This window comes from Sylvia atricapilla, chromosome 9 (genome assembly GCF_009819655.1).
Source record: "Sylvia atricapilla isolate bSylAtr1 chromosome 9, bSylAtr1.pri, whole genome shotgun sequence".
Lineage (NCBI taxonomy): Eukaryota > Metazoa > Chordata > Aves > Passeriformes > Sylviidae > Sylvia > Sylvia atricapilla.
The window spans coordinates 595,729-623,032 of NC_089148.1; the positions used below are offsets into that span (position 1 = coordinate 595,729).

The 27,304-nt window shown below is 40.5% G+C and overlaps 2 protein-coding genes across 4 annotated transcripts; both read left to right on the forward strand.

Moving 5' to 3' along the window:
* The first annotated feature begins 1,329 nt into the window (after nucleotides 1-1,329).
* RNPC3 (RNA binding region (RNP1, RRM) containing 3) lies at nucleotides 1,330-18,678 on the forward strand. 3 transcript variants are annotated; one of them, XR_010744186.1, is made up of 16 exons: nucleotides 1,330-1,588; nucleotides 2,629-2,676; nucleotides 3,766-3,884; nucleotides 4,513-4,593; nucleotides 5,337-5,448; nucleotides 5,926-5,994; nucleotides 6,595-6,743; nucleotides 7,656-7,781; nucleotides 8,525-8,661; nucleotides 9,449-9,610; nucleotides 9,776-9,870; nucleotides 9,949-10,007; nucleotides 10,533-10,665; nucleotides 11,504-11,576; nucleotides 15,130-15,206; nucleotides 18,628-18,678. XR_010744186.1 is itself a non-coding variant. In XM_066324569.1 (15 exons), exons 1-14 carry the CDS (start codon nucleotides 1,349-1,351, stop codon nucleotides 11,561-11,563), a joined length of 1,590 nt encoding a protein of 529 aa, XP_066180666.1. In that variant the 5' UTR covers nucleotides 1,330-1,348; the 3' UTR covers nucleotides 11,564-11,576; nucleotides 14,211-15,357. The 3 variants fall into 3 exon arrangements, 2 of the variants coding, with proteins under 2 accessions (XP_066180666.1, XP_066180667.1); XM_066324569.1 differs by lacking the exon at nucleotides 18,628-18,678 and having other exon boundaries at nucleotides 14,211-15,357; XM_066324570.1 differs by lacking the exon at nucleotides 18,628-18,678 and having other exon boundaries at nucleotides 15,130-15,357.
* On the forward strand, nucleotides 18,671-26,571 carry LOC136364620 (pancreatic alpha-amylase-like). The gene is made up of 10 exons (XM_066324571.1): nucleotides 18,671-18,839; nucleotides 20,319-20,465; nucleotides 20,748-20,945; nucleotides 21,817-22,047; nucleotides 22,892-23,025; nucleotides 23,112-23,234; nucleotides 23,331-23,430; nucleotides 23,649-23,770; nucleotides 23,874-23,999; nucleotides 24,598-26,571. The coding sequence occupies exons 1-10, from the start codon at nucleotides 18,672-18,674 to the stop codon at nucleotides 24,785-24,787; spliced, it is 1,539 nt and encodes a 512-aa protein (XP_066180668.1). The 5' UTR covers nucleotide 18,671; the 3' UTR covers nucleotides 24,788-26,571.
* Nucleotides 26,572-27,304: the final 733 nt, after the last annotated feature.

Consider the following 27,304-nt stretch of genomic DNA (forward strand, 5'->3'; position numbering starts at 1 on the left):
TCCCATCTGCTACAATTGCATATCCCAGAAAATCTCCTGAACTTTCCACACAAACCACAAGCCACACAGAGAACTGGCTAGGCTGGCCTGTGTTATTTTTAATGTTTCAACAGCCTCTGAAAAAGCACAGTAGTGCTGGTTTATCTAGAGAGAAAATCCACTGCTCTATTTGCACAGTGTCAAATATTCCACCTGTTTCCCAGTTTATAGATATTTCCTACCTCATACTTATGGTAGCAACAAAAATGAAGTAACAGATCCTGTGAGAAATTGCTTCTACATTTCCAGTTTTCTCATAGATCCCTTTAGAAGATCCTTTTTTACCCAACTCCTTCCCAAACTTGTTTGGATGAATTTGGAATGTGGTTATGAATTTGGATTGACCTAACAAGACTGCTGTGGCCACCCGCAATGGCCAGGTCTTTGCCCAGACTGTCAGTGTTCCGTCACCAAATACGCACGGCCAAGGCCCTCCAGGTGCACTGTGAGCACAGCGCCAGGTCCGTCCTTACCACTGACGAAAACTGAAGGAGCCTGGAGGATTTTATGGACTGAAGGCTTTGCCTTTTGTACGGAGACGTGTAGGAAACACCCGTCCCTACTGAGCAGGTACTGAGCACGTTTTCTCTGTGGCTGGCCCCAGCAGAGCCCCGGTGTCCCTGTGTGCTCCTGCTGCTCAGAGCCACCAAGTCCTCCAGGCTCTGCACTGCAGCATCGGGCACTGACCTCTGGGGCACCCACAGCCAGCGGCAATAGTGACACAGGCAGCCCAGGGCTTTTGCCAGGCGGCAAACAGCTAATTAAGTACGGCAGGACCTGAGATTTCATCAGTCAAGGTCGGGGATTTCACACTCTTCTGAGATCACAGTTTGTATCCTCCAAAATAAGGCAGGCCTATGTGGCTGCGGCGGTAGGTGGCAGGAATCTGTCCATCACTGCTCACGCTGATTATCCCGGCACAGGTTGTAATTATGGATGTGCTTTCCCGAGGCAGCAGGTTCATGTCCCAGCCACGCCTCAGTACCTCATTGTTCAGGTCAGAGGGAGGGACAAGAATCTGCAATTAAAGGCTGAGAGGGCACTATTGAAAGCAACACTTCGGAGATTTGGTGAGAATACAAGCTCCTAAGCACTGAAGGCTCACAGCCCCCGTCTCCCTCAGGAGCGGTGTCGCGGACGCCCCGAGGCGGGCTCTGTGCGGAGATGCCGGGCCCGCCTTGAGCGCGCGCGCCGCCGCTTCCGCCCGGGGCGCCAGTCTCGCGAGACCTGAGGCAGCGGCCTCGCCCCGGCTCTCGCGCGATTTGCGCCGCTGACTCGGGGCGCGCGGCCGTGCCGGGCCTGTGGGGCGATGGCGGCGCCGGGCGCTGAGGAGCTGCGGGCGGGCGGCCCGGGACCCGCGGGCGGCCCGGGGCTGGGCGCCATCCCGCCGCACCTCGGCGCCCCGCCGCACCCCGGTGTCTCGCGGCGACGCGGGCGCACGCTGCTGGTACGGCACCTGCCCGCCGAGCTGACGGCAGCGGAGAAGGAGGATCTGCTGCAGCACTTCGGGGCCGTGTCTGTGCGCGTCTTGTCGGACCACGGGCGGCTGGTGAGGGCCGGGGCCGGGCGGGCCGCGGGCAGGCCGAGCCCGGGGCCGGGCAGGCCGAGCCCGGGGCCGGGCAGGGCCGAGCCCGGGGCCGGGCAGGGCCGAGCCCGGGGCCGGGCAGGGTGCGGGGTCGCGCTCCCGGGGAGCCCCGCGAGGCGGGCGGACAGCGGCCGGCTCCGGGTTCCTGTGCCCGCGGCTTTTGCCTCTTGCCGCTTCCGCTGAGGCTGGGGTGAAGTAGTGCAGAAGGGCTTCTTGGCACCTTTAGGGATTCAGTTTCACAGCTCTCATTGAATCTCTGTTTTGCTTTCTTCTTTCTGCAGATTATAAAAACAGGAATGTATTTTTTTTTAATATAAAATGCTCTTTATAATGCTCTTCCTTGTGTTTTACAGAACTGCAGATAGATGATGTCTGCATATTTTATCAGAGTCATGGGTAATAGGATATCAGATATACTAGCTTTGTTATAGTGATTTTGGGTATGGATCATGTAGTGGCAAGATGGGGTAATAAAGTTTGTTGAAGCAAATTTAACTTTAAAACGTGTATTATGTGTGGATTTGATTTAATTTGGAAAATTAGAGAGAAAAGTTAGAAAACGTTCAGACGTTCATAGCACAATAGTTGCAACTTTTGTAGCAGGAAGAGCATTACTTTTAGGAGTTACTTTGATGAAAATGTTTTGTGAGGTGCTCAGATGAAATTTTTGGGTTTGGAAGATGATTAGACCTCTTTATCCATATGTACTGCCGTTCAGTTTAGAATGGTTTTTGCTTGCTAGAAGATACCCACCTGTCTTGTATTCCTCAAACTGCTGAGCTCATGTCTTAATTTTGACTGCAGGAGGAACTTTCTTCCTAAATTCATACAAAAAATGTTTTCTAGTCCTTTATGTTTGGCCCGAATGGGAATTAGATGACTACCACCTGGAAGCTTTCAAATATGTAAACTTGAACTAACAAGATGCTTGTGGGTCAATGTTTTATGTGCAATCTCTTACCTTTTTCATTGAAATGCAGTATAACTTTTTTTTTGTTTTCTAGAAACATACTGCTTTTGCCACCTTTCCCAGTGAAAATGCAGCTGCAAAGGTTTGTATTGAGTTTGTTGCTGAATGTTTTAGCAAAGCACTGAATTGCCAGTGTTCTAATATGGTTTACATGTCATCTGGTACTTAGTGCTAGGAAAAAACAAAGCAGCTCAACGTAGAGTTAGAGTTCTGTTTCAGGATCTGCTTGCAGGGCTTGATGAAATTCTTGGACACTTCTGCAGAGTGCTAAGAAAGGAGGATTGAAAGGGGTTTGTGAAAGTCATCTGATCCAGCCTGTCACACAGAGCCTGGCAAACTTACAGCGCCGTGTTTAGGGTGTGTGAGCATTTATATACAAACTATAAACCAAACAGAGTTTCCTTGTTTCCTGTGTAGTTGTGTATTGGCCATAAAAGTCAGCCCTGGTGATACTCAATCCAAGTCTGCCTTCAGTGCCCAACTTTGATAAGAAAGCTACTGTATTAATAGGGGGTATGGATGCCAAAAGGCTAATACTAATAATGCTTTTTAAATAGTAGTCTGGTTAAAAAGCCTGTGTCAGAACTTCCCCCTTATACCCTGCGTTTGGTTTTTTTTTTTCCACATTGCTTCTGGTTTTTTTAGATCACACTTTAAAGGACTGAAAAAGTTAAAGACTGTGTGAAGTGAACAGGGTGAATTAGGGGCTTGTGCCAATGTTAGCAGCCTGTTGGGTTCTGAACTTGAAGAATGCTGGTTCTTCCTAGTGTCACTGTTAAAATCTTGATTTTAAAATTCCTAGCTGTTACTGACAGAGTTTGGCATGTTTGTACTTGATGAGTAAAAGGTTGGTTACCTGAAATTCCAGCCATTTATAGGCTGTGTGGAAAGTCTGGTTGTTAAGGCTGCTGCTGTGCTCAGGTGACTGGCCTCTGCAGTGGTGCTGGTCGCTTTCCTTCCTGCCAGCAGGAAATGCTGCTAAAAGCAGGGCTGGGAAGACACAGACTGTGCAGAGCTCTCGTGTCCACAGCGGCACAGACTCAGCTTTAAGCAGCTGGGACTGCCTCCTGTGGCCAGTGTACCACTTATAGGAAAAACACTTGCGCTTTACAATAATTCTCATGGTTTTCCTCTTCCCTTTCTTTCTTTTCTCCTCTGTAATTACTTGAAGGCTTTATCAAGACTGCATCAGCTGAAACTTTTAGGTCACACGTTAGTTGTTGAATTTGCAAAGGAGCAAGAGAGTGCCCAGGTACTTAGTCAGCCTTCTGTCTCTGACAAGCACAAAAGGTACGTGCAGAGTAATTTCCTTGTGTTTGTGGTCAAGGAAAGGGGGATTCAGGATTCAAGATTCTTTGGTAGTACTTTTAGCTCAAAGGATAAATTGTAACCACTTGTAAGTCTTAACAAACAGGTTCAGTTCTATAGGAGAGTGGCTGCGTTCCTCCCAGCAGAACTGTGTCATTGCCTGTGGAATGTGCAAATAAGTGATAAAAGCTATGTGATAGTGCTTAATTAAAAATACTGTAGTCGAGTTTTCTAGTTACTTATTCCACTTTCTGAATATAAACAAATTGATAATTTAATACCTTTGACTTATGGTCTCTGAACAGAGTGCATGATAAATAATTTTAGTTCTTTTCCTGTGAGTGGATTTATGTCAGGAGTGTTTGACTATAGGGAGACTTACTTAAATCTACATAAGTATTTATTTTAAAAGACTGTCACTATTGTAATTATCCACATGTATTAATTATGAAGAATTGATAACAGCTGTAGTAATGCAATTGGTAAATGATGTTAGAATTCCTGTGCTAACTTTTTTTAATATTTATTAATACATGATGCATACTTTATATATTATATAAGGCATACTTAAATTTTGCCCTGCTTTAATTAAGACTAAATTAATTTTCAGTTTAGAAGAACCAGTGAAAGAAGAAGAGAAGACAGAACCAAACTGTGTTAAAGTAGAGACTGGAATTGCACCCAACCATGGGTTAGTGTTAGGTTTTTATTTATCTTAATTATTTTAGTCTTTTGAAGATCATTTTGAAATGTGTTATGTGCTGTTGAACAAGGAGTTTTGTTTCCTCCTATGCTGCTGTTCCTCATGCAAAGCTGTAGGAGTTGCCATAAAGAGGAAGTTTCAGTTCCTCACAGTTTTAGGGTTGAAGTTTAGAGTTCTCACAGCTGGGTAGTGACTGGTGCTTTGAGCTGTGAAGTTGTGGATTGCAGAACAGCCTTCTAGCACGATGCATTGCTTTCTTGGGGGCTTTCAGGACTGAGGTTCTCCCAGTGTTAACAGCAGAATACCACTGACTTGGTTTTCCTCATGTTTCTTCCTTTTTTTTTTCTCCCCATTTTCATTTTAGCATACAGAAAGTAGTACATTTTTTGAAGCTAATGCAGCCCTTTGAGCACTGAGTTTATGATAGTTGTACAGCCTGCTCTGCTGTGCTTTTGGTTTTGGACATGTTGATTGTTTCTGTTTGCTTTAGGCTTCTGCATGGCTTGATTCTTTCATTGTGCCCAAGCCCAGTAAATCTGTCATGCATTGGGGACTACTCCTTGATGTTAAAGGCATTGTAAGTGGCCCAAAACTGTTCTAGGGGAAATAATAATATATCAGTGTTACTTCAGATGTAATCAGTAGTTACGCCTCTAGTTAGCATTAATTTTTACTGGTGAATAAGTGGCAGTGTTGTTAAGGTGTCTTGTTTTCAATCTTTTTTTCCTCAGCCTCACCTTTCCCATCAATTCTTGCCTCAAATATTTGTATCCACCACCTTCAAGTGCAATTCTAGCAAATATAGCAAATGCCTTGGCAAGCGTGCCCAAATTTTATGTCCAGGTAAGTAAAAAACAGGAAAAAAAAAGAGTAAAAAATTTAAAATGTTTAGCTTTTCCTCTTTTGGTTATCCACAGAAGTAATTATTTTTGTCATGGTAAATGCTGACTTGGTTTTTCTGTGATAGTGTTAACCAGCCTTAGTTTTTTACTATGCTGAGGTGATGAGATTTTATTCACCTGAGGTAGATTACTTAATTGACACTGAAGACTTAACTGGATATGCTCTTCCTAATTAGATGTGACTTGAGTACCTGGAACTTCATTCTGAGAAGATGCTGTGCTGCTTTTTATTAGCCTTGTTAGAGTATTGCTTATATTGACTATTAGTGTTGGATCTCAAGTGCAGGTTTCCCATTGCTCATGAACATCTGAGCTGCTTATTTACACACCTGCCAGGAGTAATTGGCTGTTTGACCTAGCAAGGAACTGTTATCACTTACTTATCCAAAGGAAACCTAATTATTTTGGCTCATTTCAGGTACTTCATCTGATGAATAAAATGAATCTTCCTCCACCTTTTGGACCAATTACGGCTCGCCCTCCCATGGTAGCTTTTTAAATATATGTTTTCAGTACTGTAGAATTGATTCACAATTTAAAATGTTAGCAGCATGGTAGGAGATCTAAGTTTTAAGAGGATTGCAAATCCTGCTGCATTTCACTGGGTACATGTTGGTCTTCTAAAGCAATTCTTTTGACTGTGCTTAGTACAGAGGAATACCCATCTATGGTAGCAGCACTGGAATGTTTCAGATTGTTGGTTCACTGTTGAAACTGAGATGGCTTTGGAGCCTAAGCCTCCACCCATATGCTTTGACTATGTTCTTCTCTGTGTTCCTCTCACTGAAGTTGAGTGCAAAGTGAAAATCCAAGGCCATGGTTGCTGTATTTTTTTATCACCTCAACTTAAAAGAATTAAAGCATTCCTTGTTTGCTTCAGAAAGCAGATTTTTTTTTTGCTTGTGGAAAGTTTTTCATTAGTAATGTAATTTACCAAAAGGGTATCTAGATCCCCATAAGTATGCTTTGAGAAAATACTTGTTAAATTATCATTTATTGCTTTGACTGTTTTTGTTAAGAAAACAAGGTACATTTTGGCTTTTTCCTTTAAAAAGTTCAATATTTTAAACATCTCCCCCATAATTAGTATGAAGAGTGTTTACCAGTGCCTGTACCACCTCCCCCAATCCCACCTCTGCCTCCTGAAGAGCCTCCTTTGCCTGAAGAGGAAGAAGAACAACTGTCTAGTGGGGATGAATCAGAATATGAAAGTGATAATGATGAGGAAAAGGAGAGGTATGCATTTTACAACCATTTGCAAAGTGTTGGGCTCCCTTAAAATGATGGTTTTACTGTTCTAGCTCCTAGTTCAGCAGATGGTAACGTTTGCAGTGTAGAGATTTGGCATCTAGTAGACGGTATTTAGAAATCTTTCCAGATGCTTAGAGAAACTCCAGAGTGCAGAAGGCCAGTGCAGGTTTAAATGCAGTAAGAAAAGGAAACTGGCCTATTGGTGTGCAAATTTTCATTTGTTTCTATGTCCAGAAAAACCCTACTAAACAAAAACTCAGCTTGAAGAGTGCAGATGTAAGGAAGCAGAAATTTTTTGAAGTCCTCATTGTTCCACAACTTTCTAAATTGACTCTTCAGTCTGAATCATATGTGCACACCAGCTTCCAGAACATTCTTTGTACATCAGGGGATATTGCTAGGGGTGATATTTATACTGATGATTCTCTTGCAGGTTTGGGATTGAATTACATCATACCTGTATTTTTTTTAACCTTTAAACTAACACTAAATTAAAAAGCAGCTTTTTTTCTTTGCCATCTAAACCCAGAAGTAAATCAGAAAATCTCTATGTTATATTTGGAAAAACACATCATTTGGAAAAAGGTACCTCTGTGGAGTGTTAGAAGATCAGGTTCAGCTTGGGGCATCACAGCTTCAGTGTCCCTGGAAGGAGCATGCTTGGGCAATAAAAAGCATCACTGGCCTGTTAGGATTTTGGTCAGTCCTTAAGTGCTCTGTACATTTTGATTTGCTGTGTGTTGTTACAGTTTTGGTTTTAAGGTAGCTAGTCTTAGAATCACATTCTGAAAAGTTCTATGTCAAGGGCTTTAAGGGAAAGGGAGAGGAGTTTTAAAATGCATATTTTCAAATAAACTGTAAACATTTTTGTTTTGGTTTTATTTTTATTTAAAATAGAATGACCAAGTTGATGGAATTAGCAACCTTTCAGCCTAAAAGACCAATAAGCACAAAGAAACGTGGTGTTAGAAAAAAGCAAAGAATTAAAGACATGTTGAACGTTCCCGTGTGTACTTCCCACAGGTTTGTGGATTTTGCACTTATCCCTTTGATTTTACTGCTCTAAAAATCCAAATTTTCCTCTAGTGTGAACTAAAGTCCGCTCAACTGCCTTAAAGTGTGCCTGATTGAAGCTCTATTTCTCTTCCTGTCAAACTAATAGAAATTTCTTTTCATAAAAAGATAACTAATTTGACATCACAGCTGTGACAGAAGCGGTTTGGATTTATTCTTTGGCTGCTGCTTAAAACAAAAAAGTATGGCACTGGAAGAAGAGAAACTGGCTTGCTTTATAATAAGTTTGGGGCTTGGAACTGCAGTTCTGTGCCACAGTAGATAGCAGTGCAGTATTTCTATGCTGCGATGAATGATTGTGAATGCATTTTTACTGGTGGCTGCCTGCTTCCTCCAAGGGATTTGCTACATTTTTAAAAAATGTAGTATATTCTATACACTAGGTGAGAGCAGCAGCCAGGCCAATTATTTTTCATACATAAGTTACTGATGAAGGTTTTCATAAATGCCTGTGGGTATTGTTCTGTGGTACATGACGGGTGGTTTTGCTCCCACTGCCAGACTGACCTACTGTATCAGTGACCTACCTATGCAGTGTTGTAATCACCTGAAGCTGTTGGGTAAAATGTATGGAATGCAGAATGTGTGTTTGTGCTAAACAACAGCATAAAATCTAACTGGAAGAAGTCTTGAATTTGACCATGCATTCATCAGTGTCTTAATCTTTAATTAACTGCTGTTGTTTTGAACAGTAACTCGCACGCTACACTGTCACCGTCAGATGTCTTTGAGCAGCCGCAGCACGTGGGTCATAAAAAAATCGAGTTTCATATTAGCACCGAGATCCCAGCTGTGCTTCAGATAAACTCAGAAAACAAAGAAAAAAATGGTAAGAGAGTTTGTACTTCAGGTGTATTTAATGTTAAAGTCATGTGGCTTCAGTGTCTAAAAGGGTGCGGAAATTTACTCCAGGAAATTCTTGCCTTTTCCCTTAATGTATCAGAGCTTTCAACACCAAGTTGCATCATAATGAAATTTGCTTTTTTTTCCCATGTTACAAGCTTTGGAAAGGATCCAGAGGGTTTTCAAGGTTTCTCTCCTATGTGCTCTATAGGTTTATGGTGAACTGCACTGTCTTAAATTTTAGGATGCAAATGTTACAAATTCTCAGTATTTTGTGGTGTAAATGAAGGTATCAGGGCAGTTTCAGAATTTCCTTTTCCAGCTCTTAGAGAGCAGCATACAAGTGACTGCCAGCCCCTTTTTCTAATGCACTGATTATGTGCCATAAAAATGCTGGGTAATAGTAGCAGTGAGGTGTGATGGCTTTTTAGAGGATTTTGATCAGTTTGTGGTTCTTGGTGCTTCACAGTAATATCCAGTTTCTTTAAGGGAAAATAGTGAAATGGATACAGGATTGAACAGCAAGGCAAGTTTTATTCTAACTAATGTGTGCCATGGCCTTTATTTGGGCTATGTGGGGTTTTATAGGACTGTACAGAGCAGGTGCTTTTGTCTAACCAGGAATTGAGACTCATTTTTAAGGATGTATTCAAATTGCCTTACAAAGTCTGCTCTATTATAATGTTGTTTGAAATAGTATGGTGTTCTTGCTGGCTCTTGATCTTGGTGTGAATAAATGTACAAACCACTTACATAATTTGTTGAAATTTCAGACCTTTATGCAACCACAGAAGAAATGAATAATACAGGCTTTGGAAGGATTTTCCCAGCTCCTAGCTCAAATGATAAAATGGAAACTGAAGAGGAGGATGATGAAATACCATCAGAATTTATTTCTAGAAAGGATCTAGAAAAAAACAGACTTTCTAGAGAAGGTATAATTGTGAGAATAGATTATCTACTAATATCTGTTTGATTTGTTGCAAAAAATAGCTTAAATGTGTTTCTTTTCTTAATTGAGTATATAGTAAATTATTTTATACTGAGCAAATGTGCAAAGCAAATGAGCTAAAGCATGGTTTATTTTTTTTGTCTTCAAGAAATGGAAAAATATTCTGTTTTCAAAAACTATGAACCAGGTGATCCAAACTGCAGGATATATGTGAAGAATTTAGCTAAACAAGTTCAAGAGAAGGTAGGTAAACATGCAGATTAAGAATCTATCAAAAGCCTTTTTCTTAGCATTTTTCTTACACCTGCACTTTAATTTCAGGATCTTAAGTTCATTTTTGGAAGATATGTTGACTTCCAGTCAGAGGTGGAACGCAATATGTGAGTTCATTTCATACTTGGTTAAAATTAAGCCTTTTATATTAACTTCTATGACACTGCTGAAAACTTGGATTTTAAAAAGAGCAGTATTTACATTTTCTGTGTTTCTGCATAAACAAAAAGTGTGTTACACCTAAAAATCTTCATTTATGCAGATTAAGAAATAGAATTATTTTATGAACGGTGACTGCAGACCCTATTATTTTGCCTTCGTATTTTCATTCCCAGATTTGCTTTTCTTAGCTGTGTAACACAGAATGAGCCGTGCAGGTGTTTGCATGTATCTGATCATTTTGCATATGTCCTGTTTAGTAGTACTGCACATCGGTTTGCCATCCTGCAGTTTAATATTACCTTTTAGTAAATGGTTTCCCCAATCAAAACGGTCTCCAATGACATCATGCCTCCTTGTAGGCTTTGCTTCTGTTTCTGCTGTTTCTCCCATCTGAAGGATGAGGATGCATTTGTACTGTGAGACTGCAGGGTTAAAGCTGAGTGTTTCCCATTTTCCATTGTGCCCCCCAGGTTTGATATCCGTCTGATGAAAGAAGGCCGCATGAAGGGCCAGGCCTTCATTGGACTGCCCAATGAGAAAGCAGCTGCTAAAGCACTGAAAGAAGCAAATGGCTATGTCTTATTTGAAAAACCCATGGTGATTGTATCCTTCCAGCATTTACATTATAGTCTTTGTAATCTCTGCCAATCTCTAGCTTTGTTGTCATAGTGTTTTCTGCAAAATAGAAAATGCCAAAAGAAAACCGGTCGGCAGAACATAAGGCACTATTTATGGTAGCTGAAAAAAAAGCAGAGGCAACCCTGCTGGAATAGGAAAGTAAAAGTGCTTTATTTAAGACCAAAATTCACTGGTCTTACATGTTTGATCCTGCAAAGACAATGCAAAAGATAATTTAGCTTGTATGACCACTGTATTTAAATTAAATACAAGGGTTTTGACTTGGTTAGGTCTATGTTTACAGAATCAAGAGCATAAGAAATGTTTCTGGTAGAGTAAGTGGTCTCTGGACTAGTTTTTCAGCTGGAACTGTCACTTTTTGATTGCACTGCACTGTTTTTTGTGTGGAAGTCCTTTCTTATTTTTCACTTAAATATTTCATAGTTTTTTTCACTTAAAAATTTCAGTTTCTTTACACTCACATTAACCCCAGAACCTGCTGCTTTTACTGTTTTTCCTCCCAAATACTGAGACATCAAAGTTAAGAATTATCATGCTGGGTTGGAAGTGGGTAAATATCAAGCATTTGTCCTACTCTAGTTACCCTGTTGCTTCTCACCCATTCCCAGTTAGTCCTCCTTACAGGCTCTCTAATGACTTCTGTACTGTGTATCAGTGAGGCCCCGATCTTTAACTAATAGACACTTGTTACACTACTTCATTCTGTAGTGGAATTGATTCACAGATAAAGGTCACCTTCTAGACTAACTTGCAGAATAGACTGCTACTTATCAGACACTTGTAGTCCTTAACAGAATCTCAGCAATTTGCTCGTTCAGCTAGACCAAAACAGGATGCCAACGAAGGGAAAAGAAAAAAGTGAAACACTGCACAAGGTATGGACTCTGCCTGAAAGTAAAAATAAATATTGGCTTGGGGGTTTTGCTAGTGTGTGGTTGGTTTATTTACTCTCTCTTTAACAGCTTCTTTAGGAATACTGATGATGGAGAGGAAATGTGCCATACAAATTTCTTTTCTTAAATATGTGCTTATATCAGAAAAACAGAGTGCAAGGTATATAGTTGGTGTAAGTTTAAAACTTTGCTTTTTTCTTTGTTAAAAACCTCAGAGACTGATGTTTTCCTAAGCCTGATATTGTAGGACACTTTTCACTTCCTCTAATCCTTAATCTGCAAAGATAAGGAGAATAATTTTGTAGAATTGGACCACTTGCCTTTTAAGTAATCTTCCAGGGTTTTGGTATTGAAAAGTGTTGCCTCTTAACTCCTTCCTTTCTGTGCCTGCCGTTGTAAAGTGATCCTGAAGAACTGGTTCCAGCAATAAACTGCTAGCTCTAAAGAATCCTTTGCTACCTTTAGAAAATGAGTTCCTAATGCTGTTGCAGCATCCTTTAAACTTGTCTGAATTAGTGAAGGATATTCTGCCAGAAAGTGCTGCTTCATGTAACATTGATCAGAGCTTTCTTTGTTGTGGAATGTGTAGGTCCTGATTTTCGGCATGATTTAAACATGATGAGAAAGTAACTTCTTAGCAGGAAGTTATTTAACTTTATTTCTTGTCATGGAGCTTTACTTCACTGCTACCTCCTCTGAGTGTTTAATTTATGCAAGAATAAGTCAAGCAAAATCGGCTCTAATTTACCTGAATGGCCTGCAAACGTTTGCATAGTGAGCTCTCAAAATGACCATGTGAAGTAACTGGTGCGAGAATAAACAGCACTTATTTCTCAATCTGACCCCTCTGATACATGAGCTAGTTCAAATTTAAAGGGCATTGGCCTTAATTTCTGGTTACAGATGAGATCACTCTGGTTGTGCCTCTGCTTAAAATTAACTGAAATCTTAGCCTGAGTGCTTATGAAACATTACTTAACTCATGGTGTGTGTTTTCGTCTGGAGCTTGATCCTTGTTACTCTGAAGAAAACCTGAATTTGAAATAAAGAATGTGAACAGTTGTTAATTTTTATAAACTGGCTGTAAAGGCCACAGTGTTGTTATTGTGATGTATTTCTATTTTTAACTATTTTATATATAGGATAGTATTTCTGTTTTTAACAGCTCTTCTAACTTTAGGTTCTTCATTCTATCCATTGTCTAAGGATTTTTAAAATCAGATTTAAGATTGTTTCCCGTTTAGCTGAGATGCTATTTGGTCTTCCTTCCTAGTTTGTTTTATTGTTTGTGGTTTGCAAAATCTGTGTTTTGTCAAAGATCACTTTTTTATAGGCCTTCTTGTAATAGTTGTCATTGAAGAGAGAGAAAAGAGCCTTGGCTAAAGTGTTCTATTAGGATCTAGTGTTTATGAGACTATTTCAGTCTTGTTTGTCCTTTCTTGTTAGAAAAAAACCCCTTTTATTTGTATTATCTAGTGTCTAATAAGATTACTAAGATTTCTTATATTAAAAAAAATCGAAGCATTTTCGCTGTTGAAGAGAGTGATGGATGAAGTCTAAGCACTTTCATTCTTTCAGGAATTCCATATCTTTTCAGCTAATTTTTTACATTAATTCTGAATTCATTAAACATGCTAAATACTTGAATTGCATGAAGAAAATAACAATATGCTTATTAGTAATTATGTTGATGGTCGACTCAGAAGCTTTTTTCTAGAGTGAGCAAACCATACTTAGGCAAGATTTAATTGTGCACCTGAGAGTCTTCCTTGAGTTACCATCTTACAAGTGTTCCTGGTGTTCTGTCCATGGGCAGAACTTCTCACTTACCTTGACTGTTTATATGTTGTAATCATAACAATGTGGCATGGAGTTACAGAGATTTCTAAGGATCCATGAGGTTTAATTTAAAGTATTTGTTGCATTTCCCAAGTAATGTTAAAGTTGAACCTTAAACTGCATGACTGCTTTTCTGTTCCTTCTGGAATATTCTGATGGATGCTGATTTATGATGCAAAATTCCATGATAAAAAACTGAGTCTAGGGTTGTCGTTTCTTTTTTCTTCTACAAAGGCTTTATCCTTTTATTTTTTGACAAAACAATAGATATGGTTTATAAAAATACTGTAGAACTCCTTGCTGGCTGAAATGGTTTTTTTATTGATGTACTGGTAAAAAGTTCATCTAAAGTGACTTTTCCCTGTAGCTAAACTACAACTTTTTGGGAGAAAAGTTATGTTGAAGAAACTGATCTTGAGAGATCTCCAGCTTCTTCATAGGGAAGAAGTGGTTTGAAAGTTGGCATTTAAGGGAAACATGATGGGGTTTTGGACCTGATGGAAATAAAGCGAGTCTGTAAAATGGTAAAGACTTGAAGAAGATGGGAAAATCTGCTGGTGTCCTAATAGTTCAAGTTACCAAAAATGTATTTACTTTTGAATATGAAGTTTAGTGTTGATGGACTCATCAGCTCTCATTAAATCTCATAAGGGGTTAGAACTGTTTTTTATCAAAGAGGCATATTTGCTTTTTTTTTTTGCTAGGTAACATAAAGTTATGTGTTTGCAATACTGAGAATCAAGTAAAATTAAACCACATTCTGCTGTTCTTCTTTAGAAACATTCCTGCGTAAATACTGCAGTAATACTGTCATGCAGAGTGTATCCTTTCTTGTTGTATCCTTTTTTGTACAATGTTTCCTGTAGCACTCAACTGCATCTTAAGTTTTCATATAGAGTAGGTGTGGGGAGGAGTTAATATGTTTTAAGCTTGATCTAATCTAATAATTTAAAAAGCAAATTTTTTTTTCAGGGGGGTAAAAAGAAATCAATGATTTGTCTGTATTGTGTGAATAGACACAATGAAGGTTCTTAGTCTTAAAAGGTGCCCTTCTTCCTCAGATACCCTACTAATTTGTGGTCCTATTCCTTAGTGGAACAGTTCTAGCTCATACCAGCTGATCTGTGTGAAGCTGTGCTGAGCTCACGCTGACCAAGTTACCTTGTTTTTCTTTAAATTCATACTAATATAATAATATGTTGGCTAAAATACATTCCAGAGCAGTCTTAATATTAAGGAGTTGACCTGTATTTTAGATCATTTGATGATTACTGTTGTCCTGGTACATGAGAAACAATCTGGAGTTGATTTAGCTTATACATTGCTTACTTTGTCTATTTTGAGTAAAAAAGAAAATTAATATCTTGCAATTAAGTATTTGGAGCTGGACTAATAATCAACTATTAATCACTGCTACCTTTTTGTTGGTTGTTTGGGTTTTGTTAGATTGCTCTCTGCACTGAGGTAGTGTTGTTGGTAGTGACTTATATGTTTCCTGTGGGTTTCATACTACATTACTGTTTTAACTTTCTATAATATAAAATTAATACAGCCTGCATTTATTAAGATGTATTTTTCACAGACAGTAAGCGCTTTTAAAAACACTAAGCATCTTTCAATTCAGTTGTCAAAAGCCAGCATAACACTGCTGTTTTTTGGTAGTTCTTACTTTTAACATGCCTTTGTGATGTTCCAGGTCCCTTTTGTGTTCCATCTCTTTCAAGTGTTACCAAGCTGTGGAAGAAGCAGTGTAATCATCAGGACTCTTGAACTGTGCGTAGTAAAATTTCTAGAAGTATTTAAGGCAGAGAATAAATTTTACCATTTTAAAGATTCCATAATATCTTTAAATATCACAAGACTTACATCATAAATGTATGTTAGATTGCTTGTGAAATCTAATAAATTATTTCCCTTCTCTTCATTTGGCTGCCTTCTTTTTGCTTTGACTTCTGTTCTTGGGGTTTTGAGTGGGACAGATCTTGTCTTGGATACCAAGCAGAAGGACTGGTGCATTGACCTGAATTTGTAGTGTGAAACTGGGCACTGTTCTTCCTCAGTAATTAACTTGCACTGTTCATCTGCAACTTGAAAGCTGTCACTGGGGAGACTGAAGTCATTAAAACCAGAGTAGCAGTTAAAACTGGTGTAGATGTGGGCCTTGCCCTGTTGAGGGTGCTAATAACAGTGGTCACCTAGTAGGATTTGCTACTTATTGGGCTGGTTAGTGGAACTGTCAAAAACCAAGTGGGAAACATTGCAATGACATTTAATAGACAAGAGATCCTAGTCCAATGGACTTGGAGAAAAAGTTATTCCATAAATGACTAAATGACAGTCATTTGATTCATGGTGTGGGAATTGGCTGGTGTAAAAGATTTATTTTGTCATTATTTCAGCTGCAGACATCTAAAACGCTAATATTGGTGACTGGACCAAAGTCAGTCTATCTTTGCTGTTTTTTTCCAATATGAACTGGCTTAGCAGATTGCTTTAAAAATCTAATTTACTGGAATTATTCTTAGCTTACTTGCTACATTCCCATGGGAACTCTCTAATTATTCATTCAATCTTAGAGGGCTTTTTCAACTTAAATGCCTCTGTGGTTCTACAGCAGTATGTCCTAGCACCGATGTTGGGCTACACGCACAGGACCAAAGGCCCGCAAGTGACTTTTCAAGCGGCCGAAGTAGGATAGCAGCCAGGTGGTGCTGTGCTCGAGGACAAACATACTTAGTACTAGCATTGGGCAGAGCGCGTTGCGAGAGCTGTGGCTGGGCGGGGCGGGCTCGGCGGAAGGGGCGGCCGCAGAACGTGAGTACCGCGGGCGCTGCCGGGGCTCGGGGGGCGGCCGGCGCCGGGCTGCTCTGCTTTGCTTTGCTTTGCCTGCACCGTGCACGGGGCTGCTCAGCGGGGTTCTGTGGGCAGCCGCTAGAAGGGGCAGGGCCGCTGCTGTGCTTCCCTGTGACAGTCTTTAGCAGCTGCAGCTTCAGCAGGTCGGCGTCGGACGTCCCGCAGATCTACAAGCGATTCCGGGGGTGTTGGGGATGGCGGCTGGGCGCCGCAGCTCGGGCTGTTACCCCGCAGAGGACAAGGTGACCCGAGCTCCTGTGTTGGCCAAGGCAGCAGTAGGGCTCTGCAGAGACACTCTGCTCCCAAGTTCTCTGCATTGCAGTCGGCGTTGTTCTCTTCCCCATGGCCTCTTAGCATTTTTCCAAGCCTCAAAAATATTCTGAAGGTAGAGCCTTCAGAGTGCGATGGGGATTTCAGCATCCCCATGCTCTTATTACTGCGTGTGTTGAAGGTGGAGCAGCCATAAGCCCGTTGAAGATAAATGAAAATCTACTTCGAGTCTTTAAGCACTAGGCTTTGAAGCTGGTTGGGTTAAGGTACATTATTCTTACTACTGAGTATTTTACTGCTTTCTGTATTTACTGCTGTAAGTAAAACTTGCCAATCTGATAAATGGCATCCCTCATCAGAGAAGATCGAGTTTTCTTAGCTCATTTTCACTTAATGTATGTTCCTATCAGGGCCAAAAAGCATTCCTTCATGAAAATGGAAGCATGCTGATCAACTGCTTGTGGCTGAAACTTCATCTGTGTACTTTAGTGACGATCTACAAGTGAATTGTATTAAAGTTATTTTGTTCACAAGCAGAAAAGCAAGCTAAGTATACCGAGTGCTTAATTCTAAATAACTGCCTGCTTTTGAAAAACAGTGGCAGCTGATAGCAGTAGGCTCTGGAAGGCAGGTTCTACACTTATAAACCGGTATGTTTTGTGCCTAAATTTGCTCCAAATAGTGCTCCACTACCTGGGAGATACTCCAAATAGTGCTCCACTACCTGATCGTCCTTTCCTTGAAGCAGAAATGAGGGCAGTTTTGTAAAAGCCACAAAGTTTTATATAAACTTATGTCTGGGTAACTGTATCACAGCAGGTTGGAGTTTTCAGCAGTGCTTTCCCTAATGTGTATTAAATCAGGAAAAGCACTGGTTTCCTTCATGCAGCAAACCTTTAGGGACTTTGTGTTCATGTTTAAACCTTCACTGAGGTGTTTGGTTTCCCCTGTGACAGGAATCTATCTTTGCTTTATGTTGTTTCTGTAAGATAACTTTTTATAAAGAATAGATACAGGAAATAACAAGATTCTGTATTTGTTTTATTTAAGGGGAAGTATTAGTTCAGCCATTTTTGGTAGAAGTTCTTGTAAGACTTCTTTGTAGTTCAGACTCTTAAATCAACTTCTAGATGTGGAGTGGGAAATGAAGTTCTCAATACAGTAATGGTAAATCCTGATAGTTGTTTATTTTCTGCTTTGTTACATGTATCTTTCTGGGTGAGGAAAAGGAGAGGCAACTTTAATATAAGAGTTATCATCTTTGTTTGTCCCTAAGTAAATACAAAAAGGATATGAGTCAGGAAATGCAGTTCTTAGCCTAGCTCATCAGAAGGGAATGTAGCTGGTTTCAAGCCTCTGGAAAGCTCCTTTTGCAGAACTGTGTACTTGGGCACTCAAAAGGAGATTTATTGGTTATGGAGTTTCACAGCACTTCTCCATCTTCATGCCATTGGCCACGTTCTTAAAAGGAGAATATCTCCTCTCAAACAGGTGTATAGGCATCAGACATTTAGCATTTCTGTGTTCGAGTCACTATAACTAATAATTTCTGTATCTGAGAGATCTTCCAGGTTTTGGGCTGTTGTTTGAACGAGGGATGTTATGCATGTCATGATAAGCTCTCATGTTAAAACCCAAGACTAGCTGGGGTTTCATAACAAATTATGTTAAGAAATATGCTGCCTCTGCAAGGTTTTGTCCAAATAAGTTCAAGTTGTAGCAACACCATTTTGAAAAGAAAGATAGCCTGTCAAGGATAAATAGGAATGTAAAATAATGTGCGTTAAATTGAAAAAAAAATGTCCATTTCAGTCTATGTAAGTATTTTGTGGTAGTTTTTTCCTTTATACTAACTAACCCACAGCTTTTGCATTCTGGAAGCAGCCTGCATTAGGCAACATCTGAGTTTTAACTGCATGAATACGAAGTTACTTTTAGTATGGGAATTCGATATAGTTTAGATAAATCCAATTCTTATACAAAATGACAGGTAAAACACCCATCTCGATGCCAGAGATGGGTGTTTACCTTTAAATGTGTATATTCTAATGTGTATTTTACCCTTTTGCAGGAACACTGACAGTAAGAGGAGCAGAACTGATCACAGAGCACTGGATGGGGGTCTATTTTCTGCTGTTAATTGTAGGGCTTTGCTGGGGCCAGTACAACCCCAACACTCTCCCTAAGAGAACCTCTATTGTGCATCTGTTCGAATGGCGCTGGCAGGATATTGCTCTGGAGTGTGAACGCTACTTAGCTCCTAATGGATTTGGAGGAGTTCAGGTATGTCTGCTCCTTTTAGTAAGTAGTAAAATTGCTACTTAGATGATAATTTGTTTTTCACAGAAAATGTTCAATTCATGAACGGACAGATACTGAGCAAGAAAAATAGAAATTGGTAATGGAAGTAGTAAATGCTGACAAATATATTCTTCAGCTGTCATCAAGTAAGCATGAATTTATTTCATTGCTCCAAAGTGCATGTTTTGCAGTCTGTGCTATTACACTTAGATGAATGAGAATTGCACATCACTTGCTAGATTTTTTTTTTACTGCTGTGAAGAGTAACCTATGTTTATCTGCTTGATGTTATTTAAATCAAGGGAAGCTCTTAAGAGCTGGATAAATGTAAAATGGAACTATGACTGAACAAAGGGCTTCCAAAGAGAACAAAAAAAGTGCTGAAGGTTTTAAATAATTAAGTACAGGAGGCTGCTAATTGTATTCACCCAAACTGGCAAGTTTGTCTCTGTAAAGCACAGTGTCACAATAAGCTGCTAAGAGACCCTTCTTGGCAGGAATCTGGTGTGAGCAGGCAGAAGTAAACTGAGCACAGGCCCTGGTGGAGGTGTCCCTGTGTGAGTCAGTTCCATCTGAACAACAGAGACATGTTCCCGTGGAACCAGTACTGGCACTTGGGTGGGGTAGCATGGCAGGAGAACAGCCACTTATTAAAGTATCTGAGTCTGCCTGTCCGATTGCACGGGGAAAAATTGGCGCGAAGTCTGCCTGTTTCTTGTAGCCCAAGAGATTGCAAGGTGGCCTGAGTGAGAACTTTCCCATAATTTTCAAATAATCATCTTTTCTTTGCAACCTTCTTTCCAGGCACACAGACCAGATGGATTTTAAACTGATTTCTCAGACTGTGGCATACGCCTGTTTATCTTTTTAATCGATTCTGTGGCAAGGTCTCAGGGAGTTTCTTTCAGATGACTTGCCGAGCTGGTCAGGAAGGTGTGGCAGCCAAGAGGCTGTAGGAATCTTTCTGAGAAATGGTTGGATCAGGTTGTTACACCCCGAGGCTTGGAGGTAGCAGCAAAAGCTTGTTTCCTAAAATATATCCTGAAAAGTCTATAAAAAGAAGAGGTATAACTCACCTGGAAACTTACAAGAGTTAGATCAAGAGTGCGTTCATCCAAAACATTACAAAAATAGGAAGTTGGATCAATTTTAAAGGCAGGATGTTACATCAGTTGTATGCAGTCACTTCCTTCCTCTGCTGACCTAGTTCTTCAGTTTCAGATGCTTCTTTTTGAAGCTTGCAGTCACAGAGATAATTAGGACACTGTTCATGGACCTAATTTTTATACTGTGTTCTTACCTGTTGAAGGCCCAGCCTAAGTCTTTTATTTCCAGCCTACTACAGTGTAAGCAGAGGATACTGAGGATCTAAATGGGTTATGTTCTTTCTCTGAAAATACTGGGCAAACAAATTAACCATTATCAGTATCCTGTTACCAAGTGTCATTGTTTTATTCACAGATTTCACCTCCAAATGAAAATGTTATCATTACTGACCCCCAGCAACCATGGTGGGAGAGATACCAGCCTGTCAGCTACAAACTGTGCACAAGATCTGGAAATGAAACTGAATTTAGAGACATGGTGACCAGGTGCAACAATGTTGGAGTAAGTATTTTTTAAACCTTCTGGTGTTTGCAATGAAAGGATACAGGCAAGCAGTGATTCTACCAGTTAAAAAAATGGATGCAGTGTTACCTGCCTGTCTGTTGAGCTGCATGTTTTATCACCCTTGCTGTATGCTAATAAAATAATAATTGAAAAAAATGTTGAGTGAAGCAAGGAAGCAGAAATAGGGGCATAGGGCAGGAGATATGGGGTAGAGAACATTAATTATTGGTGCTGTGGGAAGTAGCTTTTTCAAATTGTTATGTGGGTACTGTTCTCTAGGTGCACATTTATGTGGATGCAGTAATCAACCATATGTGTGGAGCTAATGCTGGGGCTGGTGACCATGCTAGTTGTGGAAGCTATTTCAATGCAAAGACTGAAGATTTCCCAGCTGTACCCTATTCTGGCTCGGACTTCAATGATCGTAAATGTAAATCTAGAAGTGGAAACATTGAGGATTATCGTGATATATCTCAGGTAAACCTACAACTTCAGTTTTCATGTACATCTGTTCCTGTGCTGTAATTTCTTTGCTCTCATTTACAATGGGACATTTTTGAAAAGGAATAAAAAACAAAGCATCATGAACAGCCATTCAAATTAATAACAGAAGTTAGTGTTGCTATCAGAACAGCACTTATAAAGGGGTAGCTGTACTTGAAACAATGTCTTAATTTCAGATTCAGACAAAGGTGCTTGGGTAATTAATAAAGACCATTTAAAGCTCATAAAATCCATTTAGTGTGTTAAAAAAAGGTAGAAGTTATTTGTGGACCTGACATTTCTGGATCTGAGAGATTTTAGCCTGTTAGCAGCTGCTAACTTTTTCCCAAGGAAAAATTGCACTAGAAAGTTTCTTCTCAAAACAATCTTGGCAAACAACTATCCTGTCTCAAAACAAAATTTCTCCAGGTGGTGTTTTGCTGTTTCTCTAGTTAACCAATGGGATTAGAGAGGTGTCGTCCTTATTCACTAATTAAGTTAACTCTATGTTGGAACACCTTATAAAAGGCAGTAAGAATTAAACAATAAAAGCCGTCTTTTTCTATGCTCTTTGCCTTCTGAAATATTTGGAGTATTTCTTTTGTGCCCTACAGTGACAGTTATTATTTGCCTTTTATTGTAATTTATAAGTTTTCCTTGGTCTCAATTTCAGAAAAGAGGGGTAAATGCGTTTTTTATTGCAGCTTCTGTGTAGATGACTGTCCAAAAGAAAGATCTGCATTGGGAACAAAGGCTACTGGAGGTTTTATTTGGCATCCTGCTCTAGGCATAGAACATTCAAAACATGTGTAGGACTACACTAAGTTTGTTGGGTGCAGTGTTTGATTAGAGACTCCGTGCTCAGGTGCGGGACTGCCGCCTGGTGAGCCTGCTGGACCTGGCCCTGGGGGAGCAGCACGTGCGCTCCAGGATCGCGGACTACCTGAACCGCCTCATCGACGTCGGCGTGGCCGGCTTCCGCATCGACGCCGCTAAGCACCTGTGGCCTGAGGATGTCAGGGCCATCCTAGACCAGCTGAAAGATCTAAATGCTCGATGGTTTCCTGCAGGAACTAAACCTTTCATTTACCAGGAGGTAATCTTAATTTTTTTTAAATTTTACTTCGCAAACATACTTCTTGCAGGCCCAGTACAGACTTGGTCAGACATGGCAGTGCTTGCATGGGCTGAGCCCAAGCAGATCTACAGAAATCATCCTCAATAACATCCTCAAACATAATTTACAAATATCTAATCTGCCCATAAATGGTAATTGATGTGCAAAATGCCCCACTTGTTTTGGACCTTCTGGAATTAGGTAACGTGGAAATTTTATTGAGATGTAATTTACAACATTGAAGTTAGTGTAAAAATTCGATTGGTATATGGTATAAAAAAGAGATTTCATTTCTTGAATTTTAAATTCTGGGTAATAAATTGAAACAGAAGACATAAATTTTGATTATGGTCTGAAACTTTATTTTCCAATGGCATAACAACTATTACTTGATATTCCAAAATTGTGCTTTACATTTGAATAACGAATCGGAACAAGCAGGTAAGTGTTGGTTTCAGTCAGCAGAAGCTAAATGTGCTGCACATTTTATTAAATTAGTATCTTGCCTGCAAAGTTTAGACAAATAGAAACGTTCTTCAGCTCCATAGTGAGAGGATGCAGCCTAGCTGCTGGAATCAGAGGCATTCGTGACCATATTAAATATATAAAAAGTACAGCCCAAGCCATAATCATATGTAAATGATCACTTGGGTTAAGGAGATACAGGATGGAGATGGAAAAGGGGTACACAGCTGGGCTGAGCTGTGGGAGAAGATAGAGGGAGAAAATAGCCATCTCCTTACTTGAACCAATGTCTAAAGCAGTGACTTTTATTTCCTTGGTTTTTGAGCGGAAAGAAATGCTCTATTTTTCCTGTAACCAGGTAATTGACTTGGGTGGAGAGCCCATCAAAGGCAGTGACTACTTTGGAAATGGCCGAGTGACAGAATTCAAATACGGTGCCAAACTGGGGACAGTGCTCCGCAAGTGGAACGGAGAAAAGATGGCCTACTTAAAGTAAGGATGAAGGTGCTGCAACTTACCCAGGATTCACTGGATACACCAATTGACAGGGGTAGCTTCAAGTCCGTGTTTTTGTTTAGGAACTGGGGAGAGGGCTGGGGCTTTGTGCCTTCCGACAGAGCCCTAGTCTTTGTGGATAATCACGACAACCAGAGAGGACACGGCGCCGGTGGATCTTCTATTCTGACCTTCTGGGATTCCAGGTAAGGGGATGCTTCTTGCTTTTGCTTGTTTGTCTGTGTGTTCTCTGGCAGGTTCGTCCTTCCATGTCTCATTCCTTGTTTGTTCAACAATCACAGGCTGTATAAAATGGCATCTGGTTTCATGCTTGCCCATCCATATGGGTTCACACGTGTGATGTCAAGTTTTCGCTGGCCAAGATATTTTGAAAATGGAAAGGTGAGCTTCTAATGCTCAGGATCCTTCCACGGGGATTACGGGTCAGAACAGGGCTAGAGACGTAGTCCAGTGCATTTCAGTTTGTGAAGTCATTTCCCTGTCCTGTCCCATGCTGGATGTAGCCAGTGAAAGTTTGATGCTCCCTCCAGCTTTGGTCTCCAGAGGGGCTCTGTGCCTTTTCAGTCCGGAGATGTAAACGTGTCTTTTTGCAATGACAGGACGTCAATGACTGGGTTGGACCCCCAAGTAACGCCGATGGCTCCATAAAGCCTGTTACAATCAACGAGGACACGACCTGTGGCAACGACTGGGTTTGTGAACATCGCTGGCGTCAAATCAAGTAGGGCACTGGGGAGAAAGAAGCAGGAAAAGCAGTTGCTTTGTGCTGGATGTGGCTTTAGAGGTGTTGCAGGTGCAGTGACAGACATGGCTTGTGTTTTCAGGAACATGGTTATCTTCCGTAATGTGGTAGATGGTGAGCCTTTCTCCAACTGGTGGGACAATGGCAGCAATCAAGTGGCTTTTGGCCGTGGAAATAAAGGCTTCATCATCTTCAACAATGATGACTGGTGAGTAAGAGGGAAGTAAATTTTAATTTATTGTGATAATAATTATTATGTTTTAAATATGTATTTAAAAAATCTAGTTAGTAATCAAACCATTTAAGGGGTTGCTAGCTTGAATAGATCTTTCTAGGGGATGCCTCAGTTGTTGACAATTTAAAGTTGGCATTTTCCACTCTACTGTAGACACTCTTCACTCTTGGCAGTGTAGGCCTTGTACTGTGGTCTTTCTGTTTCCTATTTCTGAAGCTGGCTGTGTCACTGGGCCTGGTCAGCCAGCAAAGTCTAAATTTATAGAAGTGAGGGAACTTGTGAACTCGGGAATATGTTACAAATGTGACAGTTTTAAAAATAGTTTTGGAGTCTTTTACACAAGAATGAGATTATAAGAGAATGGGAGTATGTCAGGGCTGTAATAATTAGCTGTAGGTTGTGGTGATGAGCAGTTTGAAGCATGTAGTGATTGAATAGATTAGGCAGTGTCCAGAGAAGTACTAGAGACTTAGTAACTGCAGAATTACTTAATATCTGAGGTCTCCACTATGATTTGAAGAGCATTTAGAGTGCTCATAATGCTTACTGCACACTTCACTCTTTTCCAAAGGTCCTTGAATGTATCTCTGCAGACGGGTCTGCCTGCTGGGACTTACTGCGATGTCATTTCTGGGCAAAAGGAAGGTGACTTCTGTACAGCAGTTGAAGTTCATGTTGCTGCTGATGGCATGGCTAATTTCCTGATTGAGAATGAAGACAAAGACCCATTCATTGCCATTCATGTTGATGCTAAATTGTAACCAGATGTGTTGTGCGTGTGCTGTTCCTTCTCCTCTGTGTATCTTTATGAACAGCAGACAGATGTGCAGATTGTCCTGGCTTTCAGCACTGCATGAACTGAGACAGAGCCAAGGGTGTTAGCTGTGATACTAATGAAATAGTGAGCAGTAGCTGTACAGAGATGGGAACTGGTGGTGCCAGTGCAGCTCTGGGGATGGTGCTCTGCATTTCTGTGCATTTGTAAGTGCACTTTATTCAGTTAATGTACTAATAAAAAATGGAAGAAGATTGACATTATTAAATTTAAAATGGTGCTGCTCTGTGTACATAAGTGGAAATGTAGTTCTCTTTAGGGGCAAGCAGGATTGGGAATTGACAGGATAGCCAAAAAGCAAGAGAAGACTCCTTTGTGCTGAAACATGGCAAAATTCAAGTTGATATCAAGTTATATTAGTTGAAAATGTGTTTATTCTGTTGGTCTGTACATTTTCTCTGTCTGGTGAAGGAAAAATGTCATTCAAATTGAGTTTATCTCTTTTTGCGACTAACCAAACATAGGGCCAGGGTCAGAAGAAGCTGGTCAGTTATTTCAGCCTGTAGCATCAATCAAGCCTCTGTGTTACCTGGTTCACAGTCAGCTTGTGCCTGTACAATCAAAACCACACATCTTCCATTGTTAGCCCAATACTGACTTGATCTCTCTTGCTGATGCCTATACTGCACTTACCATTAGGATGGTGGGCATTCCCAGTTATAGGAAAGGAATATGTGGGTTGGGACTAGCTAAAGCCCATTGCTACCTTCAGAAAACTTCTGTTAGTTGTTAACTTTGTATAGTCCTTCATGCTGAGTGAGCTGTGTGTACACTCCTCCCCATGCTGGTGTGGCTGAACCAAGGATCCTTCACACCCCTTTAACTAACACTCAGCTGATGCACTCAGGTTGACACAGTTGTTTATCTGAAATAAAGGCCACCTGTGAGTCCTTTGTGCTGACTTTTAAGTCAGCATTTTTTTGCAACCTGCTTGAACAGTCAGAGGCTGCAGAGCCTCTCATGGGAGGGCTCCCAGTCCCCTTTGCCAGTGCCGTTGCCATCCATTGCATCAGGTTATTGAGGACGAGTCTGTCCTGTTCTTGGCTGACAGTAGTGTATTTTTCACTGGAAAATGCATGCCACTGGAAACTGAAAGTCATGCAGTGACATTCCATTACCTCAATGAGACTCCACAGGGAATGGTGATGTAAAAATTAACCTCAGGCACATTTGGTTGCTTTTAGTAATATTGAAGAATAAGGGAGTCTGTTTTCACTGAGTTGGTAATCACAAGGTGCAATAGCTCACTGGTTCCTTGCTGTTAGTGAGTAGGCAAGGTCATTTGCAGTAACTTAGTATTTCATTGAAGTAGTGGAAAAAGAGTCCTTTAATAAGGTCTTGATATGAAAATGAACAGGTGGAGAAGTGGGACCTGCTTGTGTGTTTTGTCCTTGAAGACCAAATCTGGGCAAGAGAAGGATGCATGTGACATACTGGCATGGCTGGTTTCAGAAAGAACACACCAGAAGCAGTTCAGATAAGAAGTGCACTGATGTTTCTTTTCTCCTGGAGTAGCTGTGACATTTTTTTGGAACTTTTTTTTCCTCACAGGTATTTATCAAATGCCAGTGATTTTCAAGTTTTCGTGTTCTCTTGAAGTATTGTTTTATTGTCAGTATCACTCAAGTTTATTCATGGAGGATTGCCACTGAGACATTGATCTTGTAAGTCAGTTCCAAATGAAGACCTGAAACCATTTAATGAAGAAAAGTCAAAGGTCTTTTCTTTGAAGGAGAAATTGTAGGAAATGCAAGAAAGGACTTAGATAATAGCTCTAGCTTTCAAATTCAGTTATATGTCAGGCAGCTAAACTCTTCTGTACTATCATTTACGTCTGATTTTAGGGTTTGTTCCTTGACTCAGATGAATCATTGATCACTTAAAATGTGATGAAACCTTATCCAAAGTTTCTACTGGAGAGGTAGATGCAGCTGATCACTTTCCATCAGCTGCTCTGCCCAAATAGAAGTGTGAAGAAAACTACCTGCATTTCTTAGCAGGGACTGGGCAATGACAGCAGAGGAACATTAGGTATGAGAAAGTGTCAGTTCCTCGTAACCAGTGAGATTCTCTTGGTGAAGACCCACAGCCTCTCACGTGATAAATGTGTTACTGATTAAATATTGCTGTTGTATTGGTTTTGCATGACCTGGTTTATGGTAGCCGGGGGGCCACAGGGGTGGCTCCTGTGAACAGCTGCTGGAAGCTTCCACCATGTTCAGCAGAGCCAATCCCTGATGGTTCTGAAGATGGACATACTGCTGGCCAAAACTGGGCCAACGAGAGGCTGATAATGCCTCTGTGCTGACATATTTAAGAAGAAAATCAAAACAAAGTCACAGTTTTTCTTCTAATCAGAAAATAGGAGGAGATGAGAACATTTGAGGGAAACAAGATGCAGACACCAAGGTCAGTGCAGGAGGTGCTGCAGACCCTGGAGCTG

Coding starts and splice junctions, on each gene's coding strand:
- RNPC3 (XM_066324569.1), top strand. CDS start 1,349: ATGGCGGCGCCGGGCGCTGAGGAGCTGCGGGCGGGCGGCCCGGGACCC. Junction 4,594..5,336: donor GGAATTGCACCCAACCATGG/GTTAGTGTTAGG, acceptor TTTTTTCCTCAG/CCTCACCTTTCCCATCAATT. Junction 8,662..9,448: donor AGAAAACAAAGAAAAAAATG/GTAAGAGAGTTT, acceptor TTGAAATTTCAG/ACCTTTATGCAACCACAGAA.
- LOC136364620 (XM_066324571.1), top strand. CDS start 18,672: ATGGGGGTCTATTTTCTGCTGTTAATTGTAGGGCTTTGCTGGGGCCAG. Junction 18,840..20,318: donor ATGGATTTGGAGGAGTTCAG/GTATGTCTGCTC, acceptor TTTTATTCACAG/ATTTCACCTCCAAATGAAAA. Junction 23,235..23,330: donor CTGACCTTCTGGGATTCCAG/GTAAGGGGATGC, acceptor CAACAATCACAG/GCTGTATAAAATGGCATCTG.